At 48.7% G+C, this 26,264-nt stretch overlaps 2 protein-coding genes across 3 annotated transcripts; one reads left to right on the forward strand and one right to left on the reverse strand.

The window, feature by feature from the left end:
• The first annotated feature begins 222 nt into the window (after positions 1-222).
• On the forward strand, positions 223-8,855 carry VRK3 (VRK serine/threonine kinase 3). Of its 2 annotated transcripts, XM_014888499.2 has the most exons (12): positions 223-363; positions 438-799; positions 2,260-2,312; positions 3,978-4,044; positions 4,736-4,820; positions 5,225-5,327; positions 5,685-5,777; positions 5,949-6,081; positions 6,844-6,964; positions 7,240-7,298; positions 7,867-8,016; positions 8,548-8,855. In XM_014888499.2, exons 1-11 carry the CDS (start codon positions 251-253, stop codon positions 8,013-8,015), a joined length of 1,338 nt encoding a protein of 445 aa, XP_014743985.2. In that variant the 5' UTR covers positions 223-250; the 3' UTR covers position 8,016; positions 8,548-8,855. The 2 variants fall into 2 exon arrangements, 1 of the variants encoding a protein (XP_014743985.2); XR_015807281.1 differs by lacking the exon at positions 8,548-8,855 and having other exon boundaries at positions 7,218-7,298; positions 7,867-7,958.
• Positions 8,856-9,085: 230 nt separating this feature from the next.
• On the reverse strand, positions 9,086-21,334 carry CCNF (cyclin F). The gene is made up of 17 exons (XM_014888553.2): positions 21,208-21,334; positions 19,649-19,803; positions 19,123-19,229; positions 18,341-18,408; positions 17,676-17,869; positions 17,277-17,330; positions 16,623-16,727; positions 16,003-16,080; positions 15,473-15,624; positions 14,557-14,721; positions 13,620-13,743; positions 13,086-13,266; positions 12,061-12,148; positions 11,560-11,659; positions 11,161-11,291; positions 10,813-10,982; positions 9,086-10,267 (listed from the first exon to the last, which is right to left on the reverse strand). The coding sequence occupies exons 1-17, from the start codon at positions 21,218-21,220 to the stop codon at positions 9,870-9,872; spliced, it is 2,283 nt and encodes a 760-aa protein (XP_014744039.1). The 5' UTR covers positions 21,221-21,334; the 3' UTR covers positions 9,086-9,869.
• Between the last annotated feature and the right edge of the window lie 4,930 nt (positions 21,335-26,264).

Genomic DNA, 26,264 nt, shown 5'->3' on the forward strand with positions numbered 1-26,264 from the left:
TTCAGATCGCCGGTGTCCCCTCAGAAGCCCTCCTGTCCCCTCAGATCCCTGGTGTTCCCTCACAGCGCCCGTGCCCCCTCAGAAGCCCTCCTGTCCCCTCAGATCCCTAGTGGTCCCTCACAGCCCCGGTGCCCCCTTAGAGACCCCGCGTCCCCTCAGGCCCCCGACCCGCCATGGCAGCGCCGCTGTCCCGCCAGGCCGAGGCGCGGCGCATGCGCGGTGTCGGCGGGCTCGGTTGTGCGGAGGGGCCATGTCGGGCCGGAGGGAGCGCGGGCGGCGCGGGACGGGGGCAGGAACAGGGACGCGGACAGGGACACAGACCCCGGAGCGGCCGTGGGCGGGGGCGTCCAGCGGCTCCCCAAGGTGCTGGGGGCGGAGGGAGAGGAGTGGTGGAAGCGAGGCGGCGGACGGGCTTTGACGCTGTCCGTGTCCCGCAGGCGCAACCGGTTCTGCCCGCAGTGCGGGCTCGCCGTGGAGCCCGAGTTCCGCTTCTGCCCGGCCTGCGGCGGGAGGCTTCCCGCGCCGCCCGAGGAACACACCGAGCCCGCAGCGCCGATCCCCAACCCGTCGCCGGTCCCCAGCCCATCGCCGGTCCCCAGCCCGTCGCCAGTCTTCAGCCCCCCCGCCTCCCTGTCCCCGCGGGCGGCCGCGGCCCGGCTGGGGCCCCGCTCGCCCCGCAAGTCTCGACCCGGCCCGGCCGCGCCGCTCCCGGCGGACACGGTGCTGACGGACCAGGGAGGGCGGCGGTGGAGGCTGGTGCGGCTGCTGGAACAGGGCAGCTGCGGGCTGGTGTACGAAGGTACTGCGGACCCCGGGGAGGGGGGCCGGGAGGCGAGGGGCGGGGGTCCCTGGATTTGGTTTCGGCGACAGCGGTCGGGACATCCCAAAAGCACCAGAGCCTGCGGAGTGGGTGACACCGCGGCGTCCGCCCGGCTGGCAGTGACCCGCAGGCTTGCAGGATCTGTCATTCCTACGATATTCTGAGCTGGAAGGGATCCACAAGTAACTTGGGGTCCAGCCCCTGTCCCTGCACAGACACCCTAACAGTCCCACCCTGTGCATTCCTGGCAGCGCTGCCCAAACACTCCTGGAGCTCTGGCAGCCTCGGGGCCGTGCCCATTCCCTGGGGAGCCTGGGCAGTGCCCAGCACCGTCTGGGGGAAGAACCTTTCCTGATATCCAACCTAAACCTCCCCTGGCACAGCTCCAGCAGTTCCTCACTGAGCACTGCCTGTCAGCCACTCTGCCACCAGCATAATATCAAGCCGAGGCTAGGATGTTCTGTTATTATGAAATGCTCATTGTTGGGGCCACACTTCCTGTTTCTGTTCTTTTAGGTCCAATAACAATTTGCTGGCACTGTACAGGAGTTTCCTGTGTTGTAAGTGGTGTCAATACCCACACTAAATGTCAATTCTCATCCTGTTTTGGGGCCAAAGAAAGCAACTACACCACATAGGCTGCATCTCAGCCATTTAGTAAGTGCTGATCTTTTCAGTCTAGTTGTAAACATCCGAAGGGGAGTCTTTGATCTTACCCTTTCTTGTTAATTTGGAAACTGTCCAGGAGGAGTCTTTTCCATTACCAGGTTTTGAGAAATATTTGGCTTTGCTTTCTACTTCATTATTCAAGCTGTTGCATAACAAAGTCTGAGCATCCATCTATATTTTTAAAAAAAATGAGATAAAAAGGAAAATCAGTAGTGGAGGGTGCTTTTATAGAAATAGGTTTTAGGTGACGGGCAGCAGGTAACCTGTGAATTGCACTTGGTCTAAGAGCAAGAGAAGAGGAACTGCCTTGAGACCAAGTCATGGGTGCAAATCCTTTTGGAGAAGAGAAGCCACATACAACTATAACATCCATACAGAGCAGAGCGACTTGGCATCCCTTACAGATTTGTCAAACCATGGAGTGAGCTGGAGGGAGTGCTCAACAAATGAATTTGGGGATGCCTTGAGATTCTACTAATGATCTGTTCTTTACATACCCCTCAAAGCCCCCCCATACTGTAGCCATGCCCAGATGCTTCTTAAGCTGACTTAAGCAGAACTGCACTTGCAGCATGTCAGGGTGCTGAGCTCCTGGAGCAAGGTAAGAATTATTTTGTAGTGATCTGGGAAGGTGCTGTCACAGAGGCTGCTTTGCAAAGCTCAAGGGAAAGAAGCAGAGGATGAGTTAATCCAGCTGCACAGGCTGCATTTAATGATGCACAACCTCTTTTCCATGCTCCTGTAACCACCTTTGTTCCATCCTTCCACAGCGCAGTCAGCATCTGGAACCTGTCCTCAAAAGCAAAGCTACTCCCTCAAACTTGTGAGTTTTGATATGTTTGGGTAAGGAATAGTGCATAGAGTACTGTGTCCTGACCTGTTGGCTGAGGGTATCCGAGGAATTGGAGAGTGGTCAGAGAGGCCCCTGCTAACTTAGGAGATGGATCTAACCTCCTGAGGGTGTTGTGCTGGGATTTCAATTGGCTTTTCTGCTAAAGGTGTGAAGAAAATGGATATCAAGATTAAAAAAACCCTGAAGCCTTAATCACAGAAGGCTGCTGCTTTGATTTACCAGGCTCAGGAACCTGCAGAACTGAACTTGGTGGTGTGAGGTGGAGATCTTGATTCAGGAATGTCAGACCAACTTTTCTCCTCTCTGGCAGGCGTGCACACACCCTGCTGAAGTCTGGGGAAACTGGAGAGGTTGGGATTTGGTGCTGTGCTGAGGCTGTGTGAAAACCAGCATGGAGACACTGTGTAAAGCTAGAGCACACTTTGAAATCAAATAGGAATTACAGTTGGAGTTCCAAGCCAGCTTTCCAGCTTTTTTTGTCAATATATTGGGTTCTCCAGAAATGTGTTTTTCCAGTAACAGCTGTTCTGTGGTGGAAATTCAGTCAATTGATTTTCATTACCTCACAAACCAGAAATGAAAGACTGTTTTCTTGTCTGCTGTGGCTCTTGGGGGTTGCTGGTCTGTAGGAGGACCAGTGCTCACTGATGGCTCTATGAGGTTCTTAAAGGCACTTGGATAATCCCTCTGCCATTGGTCAGAGGAGACATGTGAGAGGATGGAGAAGGAATACAGTGGATGAGAAAAATCTGCTAAGTGCCACAAAACTAGAACCAGTAGGTGGGAAACTGTAATAACTTCTGTAGGCAACACTCCCAGCTTCTCTGTTTTGAACCTTTTGGCTGCTTGGTGATCTGCTGAGCACCGTGGAGTGTAATATGGCACATGAGAGCATTTTGGCTCTGGGGTTTGATGGCTCACGTGGGTTCATAGGCAAAATGCAGAATGAAATACCCTCTGGGACACGGTCTGTGTTGTCTGCAGCCTGCTGTTCTCCAGCTGTCTATGAGACCAGTTTTGTATTAAACCAGGTAGAATATAACACTGCTGCTTTCTCCCCAGCACGATAGCAGCTGTCCTGAATTAGTGTTGAATCGATAGTGTGTAGGCAAACAGAGACATACTGAGTGTGAACGTGCAGTTGAGGTCACTGGATGACAGCAATACCTCAAATGTTACCAATACAGACTTTGTTGTCTCACTTTCTGACAGCTAGAGTAAATGTTACAGCTCTCTGTTGAGACTTTGTTTGTAGAAATGCCCTCATCCTTGTTGTGGCTAAGAAGGTCACCTCTGGCTCCCTTTAATGTAAGAGCTGTGGGACGAGAGCTCTTTCCATGCTGTGCCTGGGCTGCACTGCCTGGCTGTTGTTAACCCTCGGACAGCTGTAAATGAGCTGCTGGAAAGGCCCAACTTGAGAACCTCTCCTGTTCTGTGCTGATTCTCAAAGTTATGTGGTTGTTAGGGACGGTATTAAATAGGGAACCAAAACACCTTAGCTCTGCTCTCAGTTCTGTTAGTTGATCTTTGCTTTCTTTAAAATTAGTAGTGAAGGTCTTTTAGCAGTCTTACCCAAGTTTCCCCTTGCAGCAGGATGTGTGTGGCAGAAGTAACGCTCCTCCCTGTTCCCTTTAGGATGCCAGAGATGGAAGGATCTACAATGAACAGAATTTCTTCCAGCGAGCTGCAAAAGCAGGCACAGGTTGGTGCTTCTTGGGAGGACAAGGACTAAGGATAACTGGCATTCCTCTCCCATCAGCTGTGTGAATCTCTTGGAAGGCCTGGCTAGGATAAATGAATTCCCTGCTCGGTCAGTGCCTGTTCTCTCAGCAGTCTGTGTGCTGTAGGACAGTGCAGTATGAGCACAGCTGTCTTGTGCTCCTCACTCTGTCAATGATTTGTCTGGGAGCTGTCCAGCCCTGCAGCCTGACTCACCTTGGCTCACCTGTCCGTCTTTCATGGGTGGTTCTGTCAGCTGCTCTCTTGTATTGACCATTGAGCCCAAAACTTCAGCAAGAACAAAGCTGCCCAGAGAATGTAGACAGGAGGGATGGAAGAATTTATGTCAAATCTACACTTCAGAGAGAAGTGTAAAAACCTCCTTGTCCCTCTCCGTCTCTCCCTGCTCCTTGCTTTCCCCAGCCCTGAAGCAATTCCATGTCATAGCCTGCTCTGGTATTTCCAGAATCTTCCCTGCTCCATTCTTGTTCTACAGTGCTATATGCATTGACATGCCAATACACACAATCAGGCTGGAGTTCTGGGGACAGTCACAATGAGAGGCCACTCTCAGCTGTCCAGGGCAGAGCAGACCTTCAGAGGAGGAGCGTCTCTAACTCCTTCCTCCTGGAGCATCTCAGCAGCATTTGCTGCACTGTCCTCTTCTCTTGCAGTGGAGAAGTGGAAGAAGTGGCATTCTGTGCCACTGCTGGGCATCCCCAACTGCGTTGGTTTTGGATTGCATGCAGACAGCTACAGGTGAGGTGACTGAGCTCTAGGGCTCAGTCTGAGCATCTCTGGCTTTCCCTCTCCTTCGCTTGCTGTGTGCTAGTCCTTCTGTCATTGTCCCCTGGGCTCCTGACATTATGCACTGCTCCTATCATTTATTAAATGCATTGCCTCTTATTACTTTTTTCCTTCAGTCCTTGTGTTGCTGGTGAAGTTACTGCTTTTGCTGCTGCTGCCCCTTAGGCTTATATTCTGGTCCTTGACACTTAACACAAAGGGGAGACTCAGGCTGTGTGTCTGCAACACGAGCATACCTGTCTCCTTTATAAGAAGTTTTCTCTTATCAAAAGTCAAGGAAGTGTTTCCCCAGGTCAGCTTGAAGTGTGGTCCAATGGATGTGACAAGTGTCTGTTGCACGGTCTTTTCTCCTGCAGGTTTTTGGTGTTCTCTGACTTGGGGCGATCTCTTCAGTCAGTCCTGAGTGATGGCCTGCACCTGCTGAGGGAGAAGGCAGCTTTTCAGATTGCAGTTCGTGTGGTATGTGGAGAAGTAGTCCTTCCCAAGAGATTTTTTCAGAAAAGACTTCTAACTTCCTTCTGGATCTCCCAGAGGTGTTTTAAAGCCGCTCCAGGGGCTGGGGTGGGGTCTCTAAGTTGCATCTTTCAAGCCTACTGTAAATTTTAGTAGCATCTTTTGAGCACTGTGTCACTTTGAAGGAATTTGGGATAAGAAGAATAAGAAAAACCTGACCTTTGAACTTGGAGGCTGTGAGATGTGGTGTTTTTAGTGCTCCTCTGCATGGCTGCAGGAAGCTGGGGAAGGTCCAGATTGGTGATAGCCAGGGTGCTGCAGGAGCCTGCATGGATTTGATATGCTCCCCCTGTTTATTCCCAGCTAGACTGCCTGGAGTACGTTCATGAGAATGAGTATGTGCATGGGGACATCACTGCTGAGAACATCTATTTGAACCCAGCAGACCTCACACAGGTAGGGAGCGGGAGCCATACTGCCTGGAAAGGGCGCTGGAGGTGGGATTGTGACATGGGATAAGACAGCCTCTAGGTCCCTGTCTTTGGCTGGGCAGTGCTCAAGCAGGGGCTGTGGGGCAGCACTCGGGACTGCTCTGCACTCCGGTGGGTGCTCTGTGCTGCCCTGCAGGTGACCCTCGCTGGCTATGGCTTCGCATTCCGGTACTGCCCTGGGGGGAAGCACGTCGCTCAGCGTGAGGGCAGCAGGACCCCTCATGAGGGCAATATGGAGTTCATCAGCCTGGACTGCCACAAGGGCACAGGTAGGGGTCTGGGTTTGTGACACTTGCTGGAGCTGCTCCTGTGGTGGCGTTCCCGGGAGCTGGGGCTCCCCACTGGCGTTGCTGGCACTGCTGCTTTCCAGGCGTTCACATGCACCAGGAACCAGGTTCCTATTTGGGCTGTTCATTCCTGCCTCCTGATGGCTGCTGTGTTGGGACTTGCCAGGTCACTCAGTGATTGCAGCAGGGATGTTCTTGCTCCATCTGGAACTTGGCTGCTGCAAGTGTGTGGGGAATAGAAAACAGGGCCCTTTGGGCTGGCTTAGCAGGGATCTGTTTCAAGCCACGCTGGATCCCTGCCCAAAACAGATTTGCAGCAGGCTCTGCTCTGACCTTGAAGCAATGAGAGCTGGAAAGGCATTTAAATAATAGAATCACTTTGGTTGGAAAAGACCTTTAAGATCATTGAGTCCAGCTGTAAATCCAACACTGCCAAGGTCACCACTAACCCAAGTTTCCAAGTACCACATCTACATGACTTCTAAATACCTCCAGGGATGGGGACTCCATGCTGTCCTGGGCAGCCTATGCCAAATCGTGTCCTTCTCCTGGTTGGGATGTGACTGCTCTTTCACAGTGTTCAGGAAATCTTCCTCCAGAGTCTGGGAGGTGATTCCTGAATTATGTGAGTTAGCAGGCTCCCAGGAGTATTGATAGCCCAGAGCACATCCTCATGAAGCTCTTGGATTTCTTTACTTCTGCCCTTTCATGAATGACATGTGAGTGTCTCGTGCATCCCATCAGGACCATCTCGACGGAGTGACTTGGAATCTCTGGGCTACTGTCTTCTGAAATGGCTCTGTGGCATTTTGCCTTGGTCTGATGAGCTGGACAAAGTAAAAGCTGTGGTAGAACAGAAAGAAAGGTAGGACAAATCATCTATTCTCCTAGGAAATGCTCAGCAGAAAGCAGCGAGGGGGGTTGTGACTGAAAGCTCCAGGTCACCATACACTGTTGGGATGTGGTAAATCCCACAGCCAAGGCTCAGCCTGGCCCCAGGGTGTTTGGTGCTTCATCCAGAACACGGCCAGCTGAATTCAGCCTTTTGGGGATTTTTTTGGTCTCTGTTGTCAAAGCCAGGTGCTCAGGTGCCTGCTCTGTTGCTTCTCACCTGACAGGACTCTGTGCTGACTATTCCAGGTACAGAAAGAATGTGAGATGCCTTCTCCAGCTGTGCTTCAGGCAGAGATCCATTCCAGGTACAGGCTTGCTCTCAGTGGCAACGGGACTCAGGGATGAAGGACTGACTACCTGAAGCCAGAACTTTCTTTGTGCTGGGGTGCTGTTCCAGAATGGCTTCCAGTGGTGATGGTGACCAAGCATTGCATGAACTGTTTGGCAGGCTGGAAACAAATCCCTTGTTTTCTGTACAGAACGAGGGCTGCTTTCCATGATCTGCTTTCATGAACCTTGCTGAAGGGACAGCTGTACTGGTGGGTTTAGAAATGAAATATCTGTGGCTAGAGATCACTTCCCCATCCATCCCATTTTGTTGCCCAGAGAAGCTGTGGCTGTCCCATGCCTGAAAAGTGTTCAAGGGGTGGAAGGAGATGGGCTTCAAGGTCCCTTCCACCCCAAACTAGTTGGTGAATCTATTTTATTGTATAATTCCATGATTCTTTGAGCTTTGTATTAGCCTTGGCTTGGTTTTCCTCTCTGCAGCTCCCTGGGGGGGTGGGTGAGCTGGCTGCAGGACAAGCAGCCTGAAATGGCCATTTGGCAGCTGGAGTTTCTGTGCTGCTCCAGTGCGAGTCCCTTTCTTTGTAGCTGCCCTGGAGAGCTACCTGGAGCAGGTGATGGCACTGGAGTACGAGGAGAAGCCTGACTATGCAGCCCTGCGGCAGCTCTTTGGGAAGCCCCTGGAAAAGATGAAAGCTTCAGCTTATGACTCCGTGGATGTCCGAGTGGTGCCCTGAGGTGAGTGCTGGGACCTGCTGTGTGTGCCCTGTGCTGCCACACGCAAGTGAGGACAGAGCAGGCTGGGCTGTGACATCGCTCCAGGTGAGACCAGTCCAGTGCTACACAAAGCCAGGCTTAGCCTGTGTTTCCTCAAGTTTTTCTGGGTTAATAAAGCAAAGGCTGAAGGGGGTTGCAGGGCTGTGGAAGTGATAACAAAATGCAGACTCAGACCATCTGGTAATTTTTTCTTTTTTTAAATCTGAAGCTCTGGGCTGTACTTTTTTGCTTCTCTTTCTCAGAAAGCTGCCTCTAGTTCTGGTTTTAGTGCCTCAGCCCTGAGGCACTGGCTCTCAAGCCCAGGTGCTATTTTAGCCATGAGGCACCTCGAAGAATGAGGCTTGATACAGAGCCAGATCTAGGTTTAGTGCAGGGCTGCATCAGCCAAGGCTCTGCATCCAGCAGCAGGAACACAGAGCCAGCTCTCCACCTAATTTCCTCTTGCTGGGAAGGAGTTAAACTGATTCATCTTTCCCTTCTCTGTTTTTTCAGATCAAGGATGAGTTCAGAGCTTTCTGCAGTGAGGCCTTTGCCAGATGTATTTTCACTTTTACCAGTTTTAGAATGAGAGAGGTTTTTATAAAGATTTTTCCTATGTTAATGTGACCCAGTGCTGAAGTCTGAGCTGCTGCTGTACCAAGTTAATGTGAAGACATTCCTGCATGGCAGATCAGGGGAAGCAGTAGCTGGAGAACTGCAGTGGAGCCACCGTGAGCCAGGAAACTAAATCAGGGATTTTATTTTCTCTTTTGAAAAAGAGTGGCAGTATATGGTTTTGTAATAAACTTTGTGGACAAGTACCCAAGGCTGCTGTTGGTTATTTGGCAGATTCAAGGTCTTTCTGGAGCTGCCGTAGAGTTGTGAGGGTGATTTGAGCCCTGTGCTCCATGTGAGATTTATGTAAATAGCCTTCAGGCAGTGCCATTGCAATTTAACCATCAGAACTTGGCTCATAGCTAAACCCTGACCTTATCCCAGCAGTTCTCCAAACCTCAGGCCAGGGGATGAGGAGAAGGAAAACCAGGACCAATTTCTACTAACAAAACAATTTTATAAAAAAAACCAGTCAATAAACACTCACTACACTGTGTGTATCTGAACTGTTGCCAATGCCACAGTAACTTCTGAACAGTCCTGGAGTCCAGTTCCAGTGTTAACTTCAGTGACATCTTTTTGAAGTCTTGTACCTTGGTATTTCAATTCCTATGTGTTCAGGCACAGAAGGATTTTTCAGGTGAGGAAAACATGGCAACGAAAGAGGCAAATAGAGTTTAAACCATGTGAGAGGTAGGTGAGAGAGCAGCTCAGACCTGCAGTGAGCCTTCATTTACCTCTGGGGTTTTTCAATAAAAACCTTGTATCAGTGCAGTAAATGCTGTAGACAAGAAGAGGGGAGCCGAGGGAGACCTGGACAGAGTAAAAAGGCAGCACAACCTCAAAATAGGTCTTTCAAGTGGAAGAATTCAAGCATAGTGTTACATTCAGAAACTTGAGAACCAATGTCAATTCCTTTCATTCATAGTGCCAGGCCTCAGAGGAAGCAAAGGACAGGACAGTTCTGTTACTAAGAGGGATGATAAAACTGGGCTATGAATTTCATAGAGAGAGCAGAAGCTTAGCAGAGGATCAGACAATAAGATACATAAAAAGGCAGCTGTGAAGGGAGGAAATAGCCCAGATGTACAAGATAGACAAGGCTGAAGGGAAGGTATTTTGGAGGTATTTACAATTATTCACTATCACCCCTGTGAAGAGATGACTGCAAGAGAAATACGGTTTTTAGGAATCCTGGAAAAGTTAAAAGCATGAAGAAATCAGAGGCTTAAGAAGCCCAAGTTCAGCCTTTCTTCAGTGTGTTCTGCCATGTTTTTTCTCTTGACTTGCCTCCTGTGCAGGTAATGGGGCTGGCACGGCTCCCTGTTCATGGAATTGCCATGGGGCAGTGCTGAGGTAGGTTTGGGGGGAGCTCCAGGGCTGCCTTCAACAGATGATGTAGGACTGGCAGTGTTGACAGAAGAGTAGCCCGAGCTCCCATCTGGGTTGGGATTCCTTGGGGTGAGATAAGCCCCTGGCAGCTCCCCCTCCCTGTGGGGTGCCCCAGAGCCATCCCACTCCCCGGGCAGACTGTCCTCATCACTAGAGTCCTGGCCACAGTGCTCTGCAGGGTCCAGGTACAGCACTGTAACATCCAGGATTCCACTGGGACTGGTCACTGCAAGATGGGAAAAGAGAAACCTTAGTTTGTCCCAGTCCAGAACCAAGCAGGTACTCAGCACAGAGTCAAGCAGAAAAAAGCCAAGCAAGAGTCAACCTTCTGCCTGCTCACACCTGGAGGGCAAGGCACTAAGTTCACCCTCTACTCACAGTGCATCTTTTCTTCCCTCAGACTATTTGAACAGGTGCAAAGAGCTGTTACAAAATGAGCAGCCAGGCCCAGGGTCAGCAAAACCCAACAGCTAATTAGTGTTTCTAAGACAGTGGCTCATTCATCACATTTGGTGCACTGCAAACAGCCTGACTTTGAAATGCTGAGCAAATACAAAACCCCTCATCATGTTGTGAGGCAGTGCAGAGAAAGAACAGATAGATACCTCTGAGAGAGTTTAACAATTATAACCACGGGGGAAGGGGAAGAGTTTTTCCAACTGGTCTTCAGCTGAAAGTTCAGGCATCTGGTGCCTGAGAAACAGTTTTAAGAAAAAATGAAAAGACAGGTTTAATCCCCTTGGCTGCTTTTTATAAGAATAAACTGCTCACCATCTCCTTCTCGCTCGCCTTCACTTTCTTGATCACCTTCGTAACCAGAGCAGGAATCTAAACTCCAATCGAGGAAGTTGTCCAGCAGACTTTCTTCCTGGGAGGACAGCTCTGCTGTGGGTGTAGTCACAAAGCTGCCTCTGTCATCCTGAATGCTGTCTTCCCTCCTTCTGTAGCAAAACACCCCAGAAATCACATGTTAAAAGCCAAGTCTTTGCTACTCTTTTAATAGGTACGTCAAGATGGTGACAGGAAAATTGTATTTAGGAATGAAACCTCAGGGTACCAGAGAGGAGGAGACGCTCTGGCTGATCTTTAGAGATGCTGACAGCCATGAGTTATACTCACCTTTTAGCTCTCTTTCCAGAGGGAGAGCTGAGAAAAGTCTGAATTTCCACTACATTCCTGTGCAAGGGACTGGGCTCTGGGTCCTCCTGTTTCACACCCAACAATGAGCAGAGCTGGCTGTAGCTCATAACCTAAAATATTAAATAAATAAATTTACAAAAAAATCAAAGCACCTGTAAGAATTAGACCATGAGATTCTTATAAGAACTAAATAGCCAGAAGGACACTATTTATTTTCTAGGAGAAATCTATCCCAGCGAATTCTTCCCAAAGGCACTCAAACATCAGTTAAGATGCAACTCAATTTTTAAACTCTCACTTTATTCACACAGCCTGCCATGGGGCAGTAGCTTTGCTCTGGGTGTCAGCCAGCAGCAGATGCAGCCTCAGTTCACCCACCTGTTCTTTGCCTATTTCTTCATAGCGCTCATCTTCAAATCTCTGTTTCACTGCCATTAGGGACACCTGCCTATAGTCCTTTGGGACATCATCATGGAAGCTGGAAAGAAAGATTAAAAGAAAGATTATCTTAGAATGGATTCTATGAAACAGTATTAAGAAAACATGCCAAGTTAGGTAATTTCCCTCTGTCCCTCAGTGCTGTGCTAAGGGAGTTGGTGTTTCAGCACCTTCATCAGGACACTTGATGGCTTCTGAGCATGTGAGCATCTAATTCCTTTCCTGTCCCTGTTTTCTCTGACTCAGGGCCAGACCAGGTGGCAGAAATAGAACAGCTGTCCCTGAACTGGACCTTAGTGCCTTGTGGCAGGGAGCAAAGCAGTTAACCAAAGGCCACTCCTTCACTGGGAAAGGCTGACTGTACAGGTGCAGCACATTTGCAAGAGCTGCAATCCAAGTACTCACGTGCCCCCCCCCCCCAAAGAATCCCAAAACCATTACCACTTTTGGTGGAGGCTCAGCACACAGGGCAACAGGTCTTCTTGAGAGAAACCAGTGCACTCAGACAGCTGGCTGGTCCAGGGGTGTGCTGGAGAAGAGAGTACATATACATGTATTGAATTACATACTCATGAAGTGTAGTAGTTCTGTAGTGAGTCAGCATTTTTTTAATAAGATAAGGATCATAATATTTGCAAGCTTATATCTGTCCATAGTTTGTTCAAGTTCTCAAATGGCTTGAAGGATAGGTTTATCTGCCAAACTGATGTTATACCTAAAGACAGGAATCTTCAGTCTCATTTAAAGACAAAGCTTGCATAGTCTGAGCTAATGCTCTAGATGATCACTGCTATTAAGAGGTAAAATAGAATCAGAGAATCATGGAATGGTTTGGGTTGGAAGGGACTTCAAAGCCTATCTCATTCTACCCTCTGCCATGGGCAGGGACACCTTCCACTGTTCAAACCCTGTCCAGCCTGGCCTTGGACACTTCCAGGGATCCAGGGGGAGCCACTGCTTCTCTAGGCACCCTGTGCCAGGGCCTCCTCACCCTCACAGGGAACAATTCCTTCCCAATATCCCATCTAACCCTGTCCTCTGGCTGTGGGAAGCCATTTACCCTTGTCCTGTCTCTCTAGGCCCTTGTAAATAGACTCTGTCCATATCTCCTGTCATCTCCTTTCAGGTACTGGAAGACCACAATTAGGTGTCACCCTGAAGCTTTTCTTCTCCAGGCTGAACAATCCCAATTCTCCCAGCCTTTTCTTATAGCAGAACTGTTCCAGACCTCTAATCATCAGGGTAGCCCAATACAGCCAAACAGGCTGAACTCAGCTCTTCATTCTGAATTCTTATACCTATTCCCCCTCTTCTCCACCCTTCTCTCCATCTCCCCTAGCAAGTGATTGGAACATCTTACCTAAACACAAACTAACACCCAAAACCCCCCCAAAAAATCTCCTTAGAAAGAGAAGGCAGACTGGCACTCTGTTCCTGCAGCTCCACCTGAGGTTAAGATTGGTTACCTTGTCCATGCAACATCTGGGCCAGCAGCAGTGCAGCAGCAGCTAGCTGGGCTGGGGAATACACACTGAGGCTCGTGTTCAGGAGGGACAGCTCACAGATGAAGCTGTAAAGGTGAAGAGTTCTTCTCTCCAGCGAGATGATGCTTGACAGAACTTCTTTGTAATCCAAAATGGTGGGTATCTAGTGCAGAAAGGAGAAGAGAGGTTGGAAATACAAGACCAGCACAAAGTGTTTAAAACAGCTGTTTCCAGGTGCTAGGTTTTTTTTATCTGGGGCTTTTTTGTTTAACTACTCCACTGACATTGAAGCATTCTCCAGTGAGAGAATAAATGACCTACTAAAACTGAAGTTTTAATCTCTACAGAAGGCAGAAGAGGGTTCTGTATCTGCATGCTCAGAGACATGCACAGGCTCCACAGTTGATTGAGAGCACTGACATAAATCCCCAGCTTGTTAGAGAAGAACTGCTACAGCCTGACTTGAACAGCAGCACAAGGGGGGGGAAATAGTCCACATCCACTTTCCAAACTCACCCTTATCTTCCCTTCTAAAGCAGAAATTATCTCGCCCATCATTCTGACTAACTCTTCATATTTGTAGGAGTTGTCTGTAAGCCACACAGCTTCCCGTATTGTCAGCATCTCTTTGCTGATGAAACTGTAATGTCAAAGAATAAGTTAGCCCCAGCAGAAAGGGAATTTGTGCATTTATGACAGATAATTGCACCCACAATGACCAGAGTTAAACAACTTAACAAGATACTTTCCCATGTAGACCAGCAAAGAAAGAATCACAGCTCTTTATTTTCCTGTAAGATGGAACCACGTGCTAGTGGTTCCTGATACAGAAGAAATTCTTGGCTGTGAGAGTGGTGAGGCCCTGGCACAGGGTGCCCAGAGAAGCTGTGGCTGCCCCTGGATCCCTGGAAGTGTCCAAGGCCAGGCTGGACAGGGCTTGGAGCAGCCCGGGACAGTGGAAGGTGTCCTTGCCCATGGCAGGGGGTGGAATGACATGATCTTTAAATGTCCCTTCTAACCCAATCCAGTCTGTGATTCTCTGATCCTAATTCTTCATCTGTGAAGCCTCTCCTAGGCTGAGATGCAAGATATTAAGGAAATTAACACAGAAGGATAATCTTCCACCACACCATGCAGTTCATCTGAGTGTAAACAGGCTCAACTATGGAACACTGCCACTATTATTCCTTTCCAGCTTTCTCATGCCAATATGGTGTGAAAGACTCCAGTTGCTGATAGAATGCATTTAGAGCAATCCACAACTGTGTGCTTAAATAAGAAAAAAACCTGCAAGGAACTACCTTTTTTGCCTCATTTACAGAGTCTGTGTATGAAACACAGTTAAAGCCTTTCCAGTTTTACAAGCAAGGGATGGGGTTGGAGAAGTTTGACCTGCAGGAAGGAATTTGGATGATCACAATGACCACCTCTGCTCACCAGCCAGCACCCTCACCGTGTGCAAATGACCATGCAGGCTATTCCCAAAAGCTGGAGCCGAGCACGAGGTACAGGTCTCAGCTTCAAGTAACGGTCCACACATCCCACTGTCATGTGAAGGCACAGGCTAGAAAAGTCCTTCATGGTAGCCACTTCCACCAGCCAATCCACCAGGATATACCTAGAACAGGAAGAGAGACTTAAGGAAGAACTTGGGAGGTCATGTCCCACACCATGACATCCAATGGGGGAACGAGGCCAAGCCAAGCACTGACAAGTACTCCTGAGATGCCTCCCAAGAGAAGATCCAACTCCCACAGCTGGGGCTGTCGCTGAGTGGATCCTCTTGCAGCCCTCCTGAAAAACCTGCCTGCTCCATCCCCTCTCTGCAGACCAACATACACAGTGTGGGGAATAAACATGAAAAATTGGAGATGTGTGTGTGGTCATGATCCCATAGCCATTACATGTGGGCCATGATTCCATTGCCATTACAGAGCCATGGTGGGACACCCATGTGGCTGCAATGCTGCCATGGATGGTAATGTACTTTTTTAGGAAAGCAACACCAGCAAGGGAAGTGGTGGAGCTGCCCTGCACGTGAGATAGCAGCTGGAATGTATCAGGGTCTGCCTAGGGAAGGATAAGAAACTCATCCATAAGGATTAAGGGGCAGGCTAACACAGGTGACACTGCTGTGGGTGTTTATTCAGAAGGGGGTCAATAGGGACTTTGGACAAGGCCTGAAGTGACAGGACAAGGGAGAATGGCTTCACATTGACAGATGGCAGAGCTAGATGGAATAGTGGGAAGAAATTCTTCCCTGTGAGGCCCTGTCACAGGTTGCCCAGAGAAATTGTACTGTAGAGATGTAGAGGGAAATAGAGAATGGTTTCTGCTGTGGGGCCTCACTCCTGGATCCAAGTTCCTACCTCATTATTTCATTCATTCCTTTCTGCACAGTGAAGATGCTTTGCTTGCTGATAGGAAGGGAAGCTTGAAAGATTTGAGAAACCATTTCCCTGGAAGATTTTGCTTCTAATCCTAGTTGGCTTCCATTCCCACAAGCTTTGGCTAAAGCTATCTGCAGTAGAGAGAACACAAAAGAAAGTATGCTTATTTTATCAAATGCAAACTAAGGCAGCAGAGGATGGTCCTCTATTTTTCCTGCTGAAAACCATGAACATTGCAAACTACTTGAACCAGTAGTTCTTAGTTTGGTTTAAATATTGATTATTTGGAACCAGTCTTTTAAGTCCAGCAAAAGATGCATCGTTATTCCATTCTGCCACAGGTATGCAGAAGTTTCCCAAAGAAGAGAATCTAGATTCTATGTGTAGGTGCACGTAAAGACATTACTCAGCAATGCTGGTCCTGCTTCTAAAAAGAGAAATCTAAGCCTACAATGGCAGCACAGAAAGGACTAAATAAAGACTGTTTTTCTGGGAAAACTCAGTCTTACCTGTGCTTCCCAGCAGCCCTTGGCTGCATAGTCTCGTAGCTTCCTGAGACTTTGGAGGTATCTGCCAGGATCCGACATCTACAGAGAGGAACACAAACATTTGTAGAAACACATGACCTTTACACAACAAGCTGAAGAATTGCAGCACCAATATCCAGAGAAAACACACTGCCTGGAGGTGCAGCAACAAGTCTGTTTCTCATCATGACACCACTGTTTTTAAGAACCTTTTTTCAGTTCTTGCCCAAGGTCTCAAGGAAATGAAAGCAGTCACTCACGATTCCAAGGGGACAGCTTTGGCAGAGTTATTAATGACAAGGCAGGAACTTCCCCCTCCTGTTCCCCAGAGCCCAGGGATCACTGGCCAGCAGTGCCCAGGCCTTCAGCAGAGTTGGAGTAAAGCAACTCCTGTGGCACCTTGCCTACAACTGCTCGTAGCCTCACATCAAACACCCAGGAAGACACCAGAGCTCATTGCAGAGAGTTCTTAGCACCCTCCTTGTTTATGAAGAAGGTAAGCTCTGAAGAACAGCAATTCCTTTCTGAGGACATTCCTTGTACATAACAGATATCCAGAAGTTAGTGTAAAAGTTGTTTGGAGACAAAAAATGACTACTTACAGCAGCTTTTCTGTTGTTTTCCCAAAGGAGGTAGGAGCTGATTAAACAACCCTGTTTTGATGATTCTTCAAGCATTTCAAGGGATTCTTTCTTTTTTCCTTCATCCTAAAAACAAAAGGCATATATTGGTATTCTTTCTGTCCAGATAAGTGGATGCCTCAACACTTCAGAAGCTACAAAACACTGTGCTAAAGCTACAGAGCAGAATCCATCCCTTGGGAATGCCCTTAAGCCTCTGAGGAATGCTCCCACATCCACTCAGTGCTGCCATTTGCAGATGCAGCCTCTGAGAGCACTTAGTGCTTTTTCTCAGCGAGACAAATGCTTTTTGGCTTGCTTGCCACTGAAGGCTTTTTATTTTATTTTTTGTTTTGCTAGGCATTACAACTGGAAAGCTTCCTTTGAGACCTGAACATACTGCAAGCTCATGATTAAGCCAAAATTAATTTCACTGTTTGTACAATTCAATAAAGTAAGTTAATAACGTTCCTTTAAACAACCAGTAAATTAAACTCACGAGAACAGAAACTCCTGGGCCATTTGAGAAGTAAAAGAGCATCTGGCTGATTTATGTTTTTAATCAAGGTAAACAGCATTAGCATCACCAGAAAAAAACCCAAATCCAAACCCATCAAAGTCAGAAATACTGCTCACCTCAAAGAAATTCAAAACCTTAGCCAAGCTGTGAAGGATAGATCCTTTCTGAGCCTGAAGAAAGCAAAAGAATAAAGCATTGTTAAACAACAGTAATTCTTGCTAGTAATTTCAGGCTACAGTTTTGGTTTGTCTTTGAATCATTCCTCCCCCTTGCTTTTCTCTGTGTTTTTTATCCCTGAGATAGCACTGAACCTCTCTGAAAAGACAGTACAGGCCTCCAGCACTCATGATCTATCATGTGCAGGTTTGGCAATAAATTCAATAAAATGACTGAATCACAGTCATTGAAGCAACAAGAGCACAGGAAGCCCCTTGGGGAAACAAAAGTATTTTTTCCAAAATAACGAGAAGCAGTTACTGACGTAGGGTAAGGCCAAGGGCAGAAAGAAACCCGACCTTGTCAAGCTGACACTCTGCCTTGAGACTCTCGTAGACCACAGCTTTACAGCAGCTTCCAGAGAAGGACCAGGGAGGACGGATGAACAGCCAGATAAAGGGGACTGCACACACATTCAGGTGCTCTGCCAAGCTGAAGTAGTGAGATGCCTTTATTCCATTCACTTCTGCACGCCCGTGGCCTGTGATGGACACTGAACCAGAGAGAAAGCCAGGAATCAAGTCAAGTTTGTTCACAATGCCTGCTTGGCATTCAGTCAGGCCAAGACAGACTAGAGGAAACAATCAGAAAAAGGCTGAACTGTCTCTGTCATTTAGAGTCTTAGAAATCATGGAGATTGCTAAAGAAGAAAAATCTTACTACAGTCAGGCTTTAGGAACACATAACCTAAGTTGGGGGGTTCATTCTACAAATGCCAACTGCCTTGCCAGGACCCTTGTCAGAAGGCTCCTCCTGTCACTTGTCAGGCCCTTTTGATACATTTATCCCACTACCAAAGTAGCCGAGTTTGATCACAAGTTTGCAGAGGATAACTCCTAACCCTGAATTCCCAGGATCACTGAACACCTGACAGCTTTGTGGCCAGTGCCTAAGCAAAGCAATGTAAAACTTCCTTGTGCTATGCCACATTCCTCAAAGCCCCAGAATAAGTTCTCACACTTACGGCCTTCGTTGTACAGATACGCCAAGCTCAGCTTCACAGCAGCTTCAAAGTTACCACTTTCAGCAGCCCTGAAGGGCAAACAGAGAAAGCACTTGAGGCTGAAATCCTTCCTAGCACCAGAATCTACAGTTTGGTCTTTGTGCCCTCAAGGACATGCATCAAAACATCAAGCTCTTGTGTTCCTCCCTCCCAAACTGATGCGCACGTAGTGGTCTACCTCAGAAAGAAATGACAGTCAGAAGCAAAACCATTATCATGGCATTTAAACCTGTTAAAGAATTCTCTGACGCCAATGAATCCCCTTCAAATCAGATGGATAAAAAGATGCCCTCCATCTTTTTAAAGCAGATTTATTATTACCCTTTCAAACTTTGCTACTGAAATTCACCTGTTTATCAATACACTGGTTTGCACAAGAAGTGACCAAGCCAACTCAGAATTAGAAACAGGATTATTCTCTGGAGCCCCTGACCTCATTTGTTCATTCACATGAGAGCACCAGAAAGAGGTTTTAGGGAATGTGTTATGTTCCAATCTGGAATATTAATGCCTGTCAAGAGAAATAACTTTGGTATATGCAATAGGGCCTGCTCTGGTTAGAGACAGCAGTGACCAGCTGCAGCTTAGACCTGACATCAACAATTTTTTTACTCCCAAAGCAAGTATTTCCCCTCTTTGTACAACTCAGATCCCTCAATTACACCAAGGAGTTATTAGAACAGGTAATCTTCCTTCAAACATCTTCTAAAAGGCAAGACAAAAATTCCATGTTTCAAACTTACCTTTCAAACATCCTCAGATGGTTTGGAGATGGCCACAGGTCTTGGAAACTCGCGTGTGCCCAAACACTGGAATGATTATCCACGAGGTATTTAAGATGTGAGTGCACCTGCATGGAGGGAACACAAAACAATGATTACCAAAATAGAAGGACCAACAGAAAACCAGATCTTTGCAATCTTATTTTAAAGAAGTAACTAATTAATCACAAGTTATGTTTAACTTTTTGCCTGCCTGATAACCAGTAAGGCAAGAGATGCCAAACCAAACCAATTTGTTCAGCCGCAGTAATCTGGCAGGACAATTGCCACAGCAAAGGTACAAAAAGCAGTCAAATACTGCTACTACTCTTAACTAGAGCAGTGAGAAATGAAACTGTCCCCGGGATAGCAAAAATCTCAACCCTACAGGCACTGTTTGGGTTTCTTCAGGCTCTGTGACATGAGAAGTCTGTTCCGTGCGCAGTCTCGGCTCCTGAAGGCAGAGCTGAGCACTGGTGCTTGGCAGAGGGGAAGCTGCAGCACTTACAGCTCTGACTGAGAGGATGTCTGCAGCAGGGAGGCCCTTCAGGATGTGAAACAGAACATCCTCGGGGAGGTTCAAGAACGTCAGGACTCGAGGCCGTTTTATTATCCTTCGCTTTGAAGGGAAGGAAAAACATCTGGAACATCTACAGTGAACCACTGGAAAAGAAAAACACAGGACACCTCAGTTAGTGACAGAACAGCACAAGGAAAAAGGTACTACATAGTATTACACACCTACACAGGTGTTCACTTGAGCACCTCTTCACTGCAGCACAGGACACTGCAAACACATTAACCAGGGAAATATAGCTCATGGCTCATAATGCCACAAGACTAAGCCCCAGAGCAGAAAGGGCTTGTTCAAATTGGTTAATGAAGCCAAGAGACTCAGAAAGCGGGGCTCAAGCACTCTTCACCAAGAGCCCCTCTGAGCCCTGACTCCTGTGACCAAGTTTAGTAGTGACGAACAGTTCAGCTGTCCCTGTTCAGCAGTAACAAATAGTTAACTGTCACTACTATCACTTCATTTACCTCCCCCATACTCCAACTTTTCCTTCTCAACTGACAGCAGTCTCTGGAACACAATCAGAGATATAAGGAAGACCATCAAACCTACTCAAGCCTATCTTTCCAAGCAGTTGCTGCCAGAGGTGCTAATGGAAGATCCATTGCCTCTATCTTCTGGAGTATTCTTTCAATGCAATATTTATATATACACACACACACACACATTTATATGTGTACACAAAATTTATTATTCTCAGCAGTTTTATTGCCATGAAAATAGACACCCAAACTGGAATGGCAGTTCAGCCTATATAAGCATCCAAATAGGGACCATGAGAAACTCAGAGAAGAGAAAACTCCATCTCTACAGACAGGAAGTGGCACAGGATCATTTCCAATGTGTTGCTTCATGAAACCAGAGTGGTTTAGGCTGGAAGAGAACTCTGGGGGTCACCCACGTCAACCGTCCCGCCAAGTGGGGCAGGACCACATCCAGGGCGATTTGAACAACGCCAAGGATGTGGATCCCACAACCGCTCTGGGCTATCAAGTATCATCGTTCAGGCACCCTTACAGTAAAAAGCACTTTCTCTTACTTCTGAACGGGGCTTCCTGCACATTCCCGCGCACCCTGCAAACTCACAGACGCCCGAGATGTTATCCCATGCGCAAAACACATCTTGACCCCTTGGCCTTGAGGCCAGGAGTGCTCAGGCACAACCACCAGCCACAGCCACGGACTCCGTGGTCACAGGAGGGCTGAGGCACGGCCCCGGGGAGCACTGCACGGGCAGTGCCGGCCCCGAGCCCCCGCCGGGCCGGGCCGGGCCGCACCGCCCCCGTCGCGTTTGAATTTGGGCGCGCAGCCGTCGGCCCGACCCCCCACCCGCCGCCGGTCCCGGCGGTCCCTCAGCCCGGGCTCGGTGTATCCCGTTAGCCCCCGCCCTCAGACCTCCTCAGGAGGCGCCCAGCAGGCAGAGCCCGCTCCGGAGCCGCCCCTCAGCGCAGGAGAGCCCGGGAAACAGCAGCATCCGCGGGCAGACCCGCACTCACCGCCCGCCTTCATCGCAGCGCGCCCGCGGGGACTGAGCGCACGGCCACAGCACCCTGCCCGCGTCCTAGAGAGCGGCCCCGGCGGAGGAGGGAGCGGAGCGCCGGGGGCGGGCGGGGACTGCGGGACTGACACGCCCCGCTCACGGCGCGGGCGCGCCCAGTGGGCGCCGGGAACGGCGAGAGCCCCGCCCGCCAGGCCCGCCCACCGCCCGCGCGCACTTGTTTTAAACACAGCAGGCTCTGTCATTGGCCAGGAGGCCATGGGGGCGGAGCCTGCCCGCCCCGCGCGCTGTGATTGGTCAGCGAGGATGCGAATTCGAATTGGAACAGTTGGCGGTTCGAACCTCTGGCGCAGAGACGCATGCGCGGGCGGCACGGCGCCCCCTGCCGTGCGGGGCGGTAGAGTGATGTGGGGGCATAGCGCTTTCCCTCACGGTGTACCCGCCACGTTCCCGTGGTCTCGTTACCCCTGGTAGGCGGGGGGTTTGGGGCACAGCATCGGCCTCGGCTTCCCCGGCTTCCAGGAGTCTTTTCTCCTCTGTTGGCCCTTGCCGGGAGCAGCTGTCCCTGCCGATGCTGTGTCACTCACAGCCGCCTATTCTCAGCCAAGGCTGCCTGGCCAAGGGAGCTGTTGAGAGAAGCAATGGAGGCTTATTGTTGCCTGATGATTTCCACCTTAAACATTCAGCGCCTGAGGGTGTCCATGCTGGAGCTAAAGCATCAGGGAGGTTGTTGTGTGCCCGGGCTGGGAGTGACCTGCTGGACAACAGCTCTGCAGAGAAGGCTCTGGGGGTCACAACTGTCCTTGACAAGTCCTGGGGCCAAGGTAGGGGATTCTGGGATGGGAAGGGCATTGCCAGCAGGTCCTGGAGGGGATCCTGCCCATCTCTTCAGCCCTGGTAAGGCACATCTGGAATGATGTGTCCAGTTCTGGGCTCCTCAGGACAAGAGGGACATGAAGCTTCTGGAGTGGGTATAGAATCATAGAATGAAAGTGGACTGAAGGACCATCCAGACCATCCGGTTCCACTCCCTGCCATGGCCAGGGACACCTTCCACTACCCCAGTTGGTTCTAACCCCAATCTAACCTGGCCTTGGACACTTTGAGAGATGAGGTGGGCACAGCTTCTCTGGGCAACCTGTGCCAGGGCTTGCCTCCCTGACAGCCAAGAATTTCTTCCTAATAAGCTAACCCTATCAGTGTGAAGCCATCCCTTCTTGTCCTCTCTCTCCAGGCCTGTGTCCCAAGTCCCACTCCAGTTGTCCTGAAGGCCCTTTAAGCATTGGAAGGTGCTCTAAGGTCTCCCTGGAGCCTTCTCTTCTCCACCCTGAACACCCCCAGCTCTCCCAGCCTGGTTCCAGAGCAGGAGGGTTCCAGCTTTTGCAACGTCTCCATTGCTTCCTCTGGACCTGCTCCAGTAGGCCCACAGAGGGAAGGTGATGAAGCAACTGGAGCATCTCCCTGAGGAGGAAAGGCTGAGGTAGCTGGGGCTGTTCAGCCTCAAGAGGACACACAGCTGAGAGTGGCCCTTGTCCATATCTGTCAGTGTCTGCAGGGAGAGCATAAGACCAGGGATCTGTTCCGTGGAGTCCAGCACAGGAGGCAATGGGCAAAAAGTAAAATACGGGATATTCCATCTGAACATGAGGAAGAACTTTCCTGTGCATGTGACTGAGCACTGCAGAGGCTGCCCAGAGAGGGGGTGGACTCTCCTCAGTGGAAATATTCAAAACCCACCTGCACACAATCCTGTGTCATGGAATCCTGCTTGAGCAGGGAGCTGGAACCATTTGATCTAGTGTGGTCTTTTCCAGCCTGAACCATTCTGTGATTCCTGCTGGGAGAAGGAGCCAGGGGCTGCCTGGACAGTCTGTTTCTGATGTGCTGAGCTTCAACCTTGCCCCATCCCTCTTCTGCACACCCCTGCTCCTACCCCTTCCTGGCCTTGTGTAGGGTTGAGGGGGAATTAGGCAGACAATCAGGAGTCAAAGTTCAAACCTGAGTACAGGATTCAGAGGAAAGCCCTGATCCTCACAAGGCAAAGGGCAGAGTGGGATAAGGAGGTGTATTGAAAAGGCTGGCAGGCAAAGCAGATATTGAGTTCTCTCGGCTGAAAACCTTTGTGAGTCTTAAAAGCAGTGAGAAGAGGAGCTCCTGTTTTGTAGGAAGTGAAATGACTGCAGCCCAATTAGTGGTAGCTGGAAACTTACCCAGTGTTGTACCTTGAATAAACATCATCAATCCCAGCAGAGCTGAGGTTTCTTCCTGGTAGTGTGTATGAGATTTGTTTGAGGATTTTACAAGTGCTTTTCATTGTTAGAACATGAACTTCTGGATGCTTCTCTGTACCTGCACCCTTCCACCCCACAAGGGGTTGGAATAGCTTTGAAATCTCACCAGAGATCTCATTTTATGGTTGAAGAGGCTGAGCTTGGGTAGCCTGATGGCTTTTCTGAGCCCACCCCACAGCTCTGGCCATGCTGGGCCTGGCACCTCATGCATTGTCCCCCAGTCCCGTGAGGTGACCCCAGAGGGAGGAGCAGCTGTGAACAGTCTTTCTCCTGTGCAGACCCACCTCCGCCTCCATATGTGAAATTGTGTCATGTTCCTGGGGACACAGCAGCTGCCAGCATGGAAAAGTGGCACCAGGAGCACAGGGAATATTTAGCTTCTTTTAATTGAGAGGCAATTTGAGTTAAAAAGTTAATCATGCTGTCAGCTTTTGTTCCTCATTTCTTCTCCCCCTCACAGCTGTTTCTGTCAACTAAAAATAAATTGAACCAGCAAACAAAACATGAATAATTAGCTAGCTGCCTACGGAGAGCTCAGATCCCAGCAAGAAATGCTCCTTGGGTGATCTGCAGTGCAGAAGCCCCTCATGTAGATCCCATTCTTCCCAAACATGGCAGCAGCAGAGGAATGCAGGTCATAGAGAGGGTTATATTTGAGGGACAGGTATAACCAAAACCTGGATGGGCACTGGGAGGTGGGAGGTGAGATTCTCAGCAGCAGAACACCTTGGCCTAGTTTGTTCTCTCCAGAACAGGATGGCAGGACATCCAGGTGGTTTTATCACTGACAGACAAACCAGAGCAGAGGCTGACTGGTGTGAAGTGGGACTTGTGTTATCTGAACATGGCCATCTGACTTTGTTAAGCCTGGTTTGTTACCCCTGCCAGAGGCAGCAGGCAGGACAGGAGTGGGATCTGCACCTTCACCAACAGACAACCAGATGCTGGGTGGGATCCTAAACACAAATGCCATCCTAAACACAAATGCACCAACTGGGAAGCCATTACACAGCGAAGAGTCAGTCACTAAAGAGAAGGCAGATTTGTGCATGTTTTAATCCATATTGTCAAGTCTTGAGCTGGATTTCAGATCAGTTTAGAGAGGGATTTTTCACAACAGGGAATGGTCTTAAGCCATTCTTAAGCCCTGTCCTATCACGGTCCTATCACATTGTTCCGGGTGAGAGTGCTGAGGCCCCGGCACAAGGTGCCCAGATAAGTTGTGGCTGCCCTGGAAGTGTCCAAGGCCAGGTTGGAGAGAGCTTGGAGCCAGCTGGGATTGTAGAAAGTGTCCCTGCCCATGGAATGGGATGAGCTTTAAGGTCTCTTCAACTCAAACCATTCTGGAATTCTGTGATTTCTTTTATATACATTTTCTTCCACTGAAGAGCCTGCAGAGGGTTGTGTTTCTCCTCAGTCCGAATGGCTCCTCATTTCCTTCTCTTCTGCTGGCTCTGGAAATGAAGGTGAATACAACAAAGGCATTTTGTTTGCCTTGATTGCTGTGATTTAAGCAAAATTCAACAGAGGTGTAACACTTACTCGTGGTTCTGTCAACCTGAGATTCTCTGGGGGCAAGAGTTGTTACCAGCTCCAGTTTCACTAAAGGTGTTGATCCGTCTTCTGAAGAGATCCAAAGGCCTGAGACCATGGCATCTAAGCAAGACATCCAACGGCAACATTCTCCTAAGAAAGCTGAAAATTTACTGAAAATATCTCTTAGCCAGGAAATATCAGCTCCCACTTTCACAAGTCCATGTGTGAGAGAAAGGTTCCTTGCTACACAGATCATTGCTCACTTCGCTGCCTCTGCCACTTCAGCCTTTAAAACCTCTTCACATGGGCGTGTGTGTAAGCCACTCCTATTTTTCCACTCAATTTGTATATTGTGATCAGATTCAAGTATTCAAATTTTAAGGAAAGAGCGAAGATGAAGAATTTCAGTCAAATAGGTTTCTGAGAGTGATATAAAACAAAGATTAATGTAACACCCCCTCTAAACTCTTCAGATAGTGAACATCTTAACAAACAGCTGAATTTAGACATTTGAAGTGTTCAGTCTGGTGAAAACGGTGCAGACAAGCATCTGAACACTGGAGATTGCATTACACACCATTGCAAAAGTAATTTCATTTATATAGACAGTGAAATTGCATCTATCTCATTGCACAGCAGAGCTGCATGATTTGCAAAAGCTTTTCCCTCAGATTAACACTGTCCAAGATAGTTCCAGGATTGAAAACAAAATGCCTGTGATATTACAGGGCTACATAAAAGTTAATCAGCCAAGCTGAAACCAAAGAGTAATTAGCTCAGCTGCAGAAACGTCCATTAGGATCCAGTGCTTCTGCAGGGCCTAACATGATGCTGTCATGGATATGAGGATGCCTGAGGCTTGGGGAAAAAGTGAGGAACAGGGAGTCATTTCACTACAATTTTTACATGGTCTGCGATTATTCTATCAATTACTATGAGAGTTTTATATAAGAACGGCCCAAGAATGCGTTCTGGCAGTTGTAAAGTGGTGTCTTTCCTGTGGTTCAGAGGGCAAACAAAAGCAATCTGGGCCATTTGCTGCATGAAAGGCTCAAAAGCTCCATGAATGCACCTGGCAAATCACTCTCTGCTAGAATGGTGAGAGGGGAGGAGGAACAATTTTCTTTTGACAGAGCCAATTCTCAGTTGAAATATTTGTTCCAGTCCTAGTAATTTCTGTTCCCCCTTTTAAAGGGCGAGATAATTCAGCTCTTTATTACACCCTTAG

This window comes from Sturnus vulgaris, chromosome 16, assembly GCF_052056855.1.
Source record: "Sturnus vulgaris isolate bStuVul1 chromosome 16, bStuVul1.hap1, whole genome shotgun sequence".
Classification (NCBI taxonomy): domain Eukaryota; kingdom Metazoa; phylum Chordata; class Aves; order Passeriformes; family Sturnidae; genus Sturnus; species Sturnus vulgaris.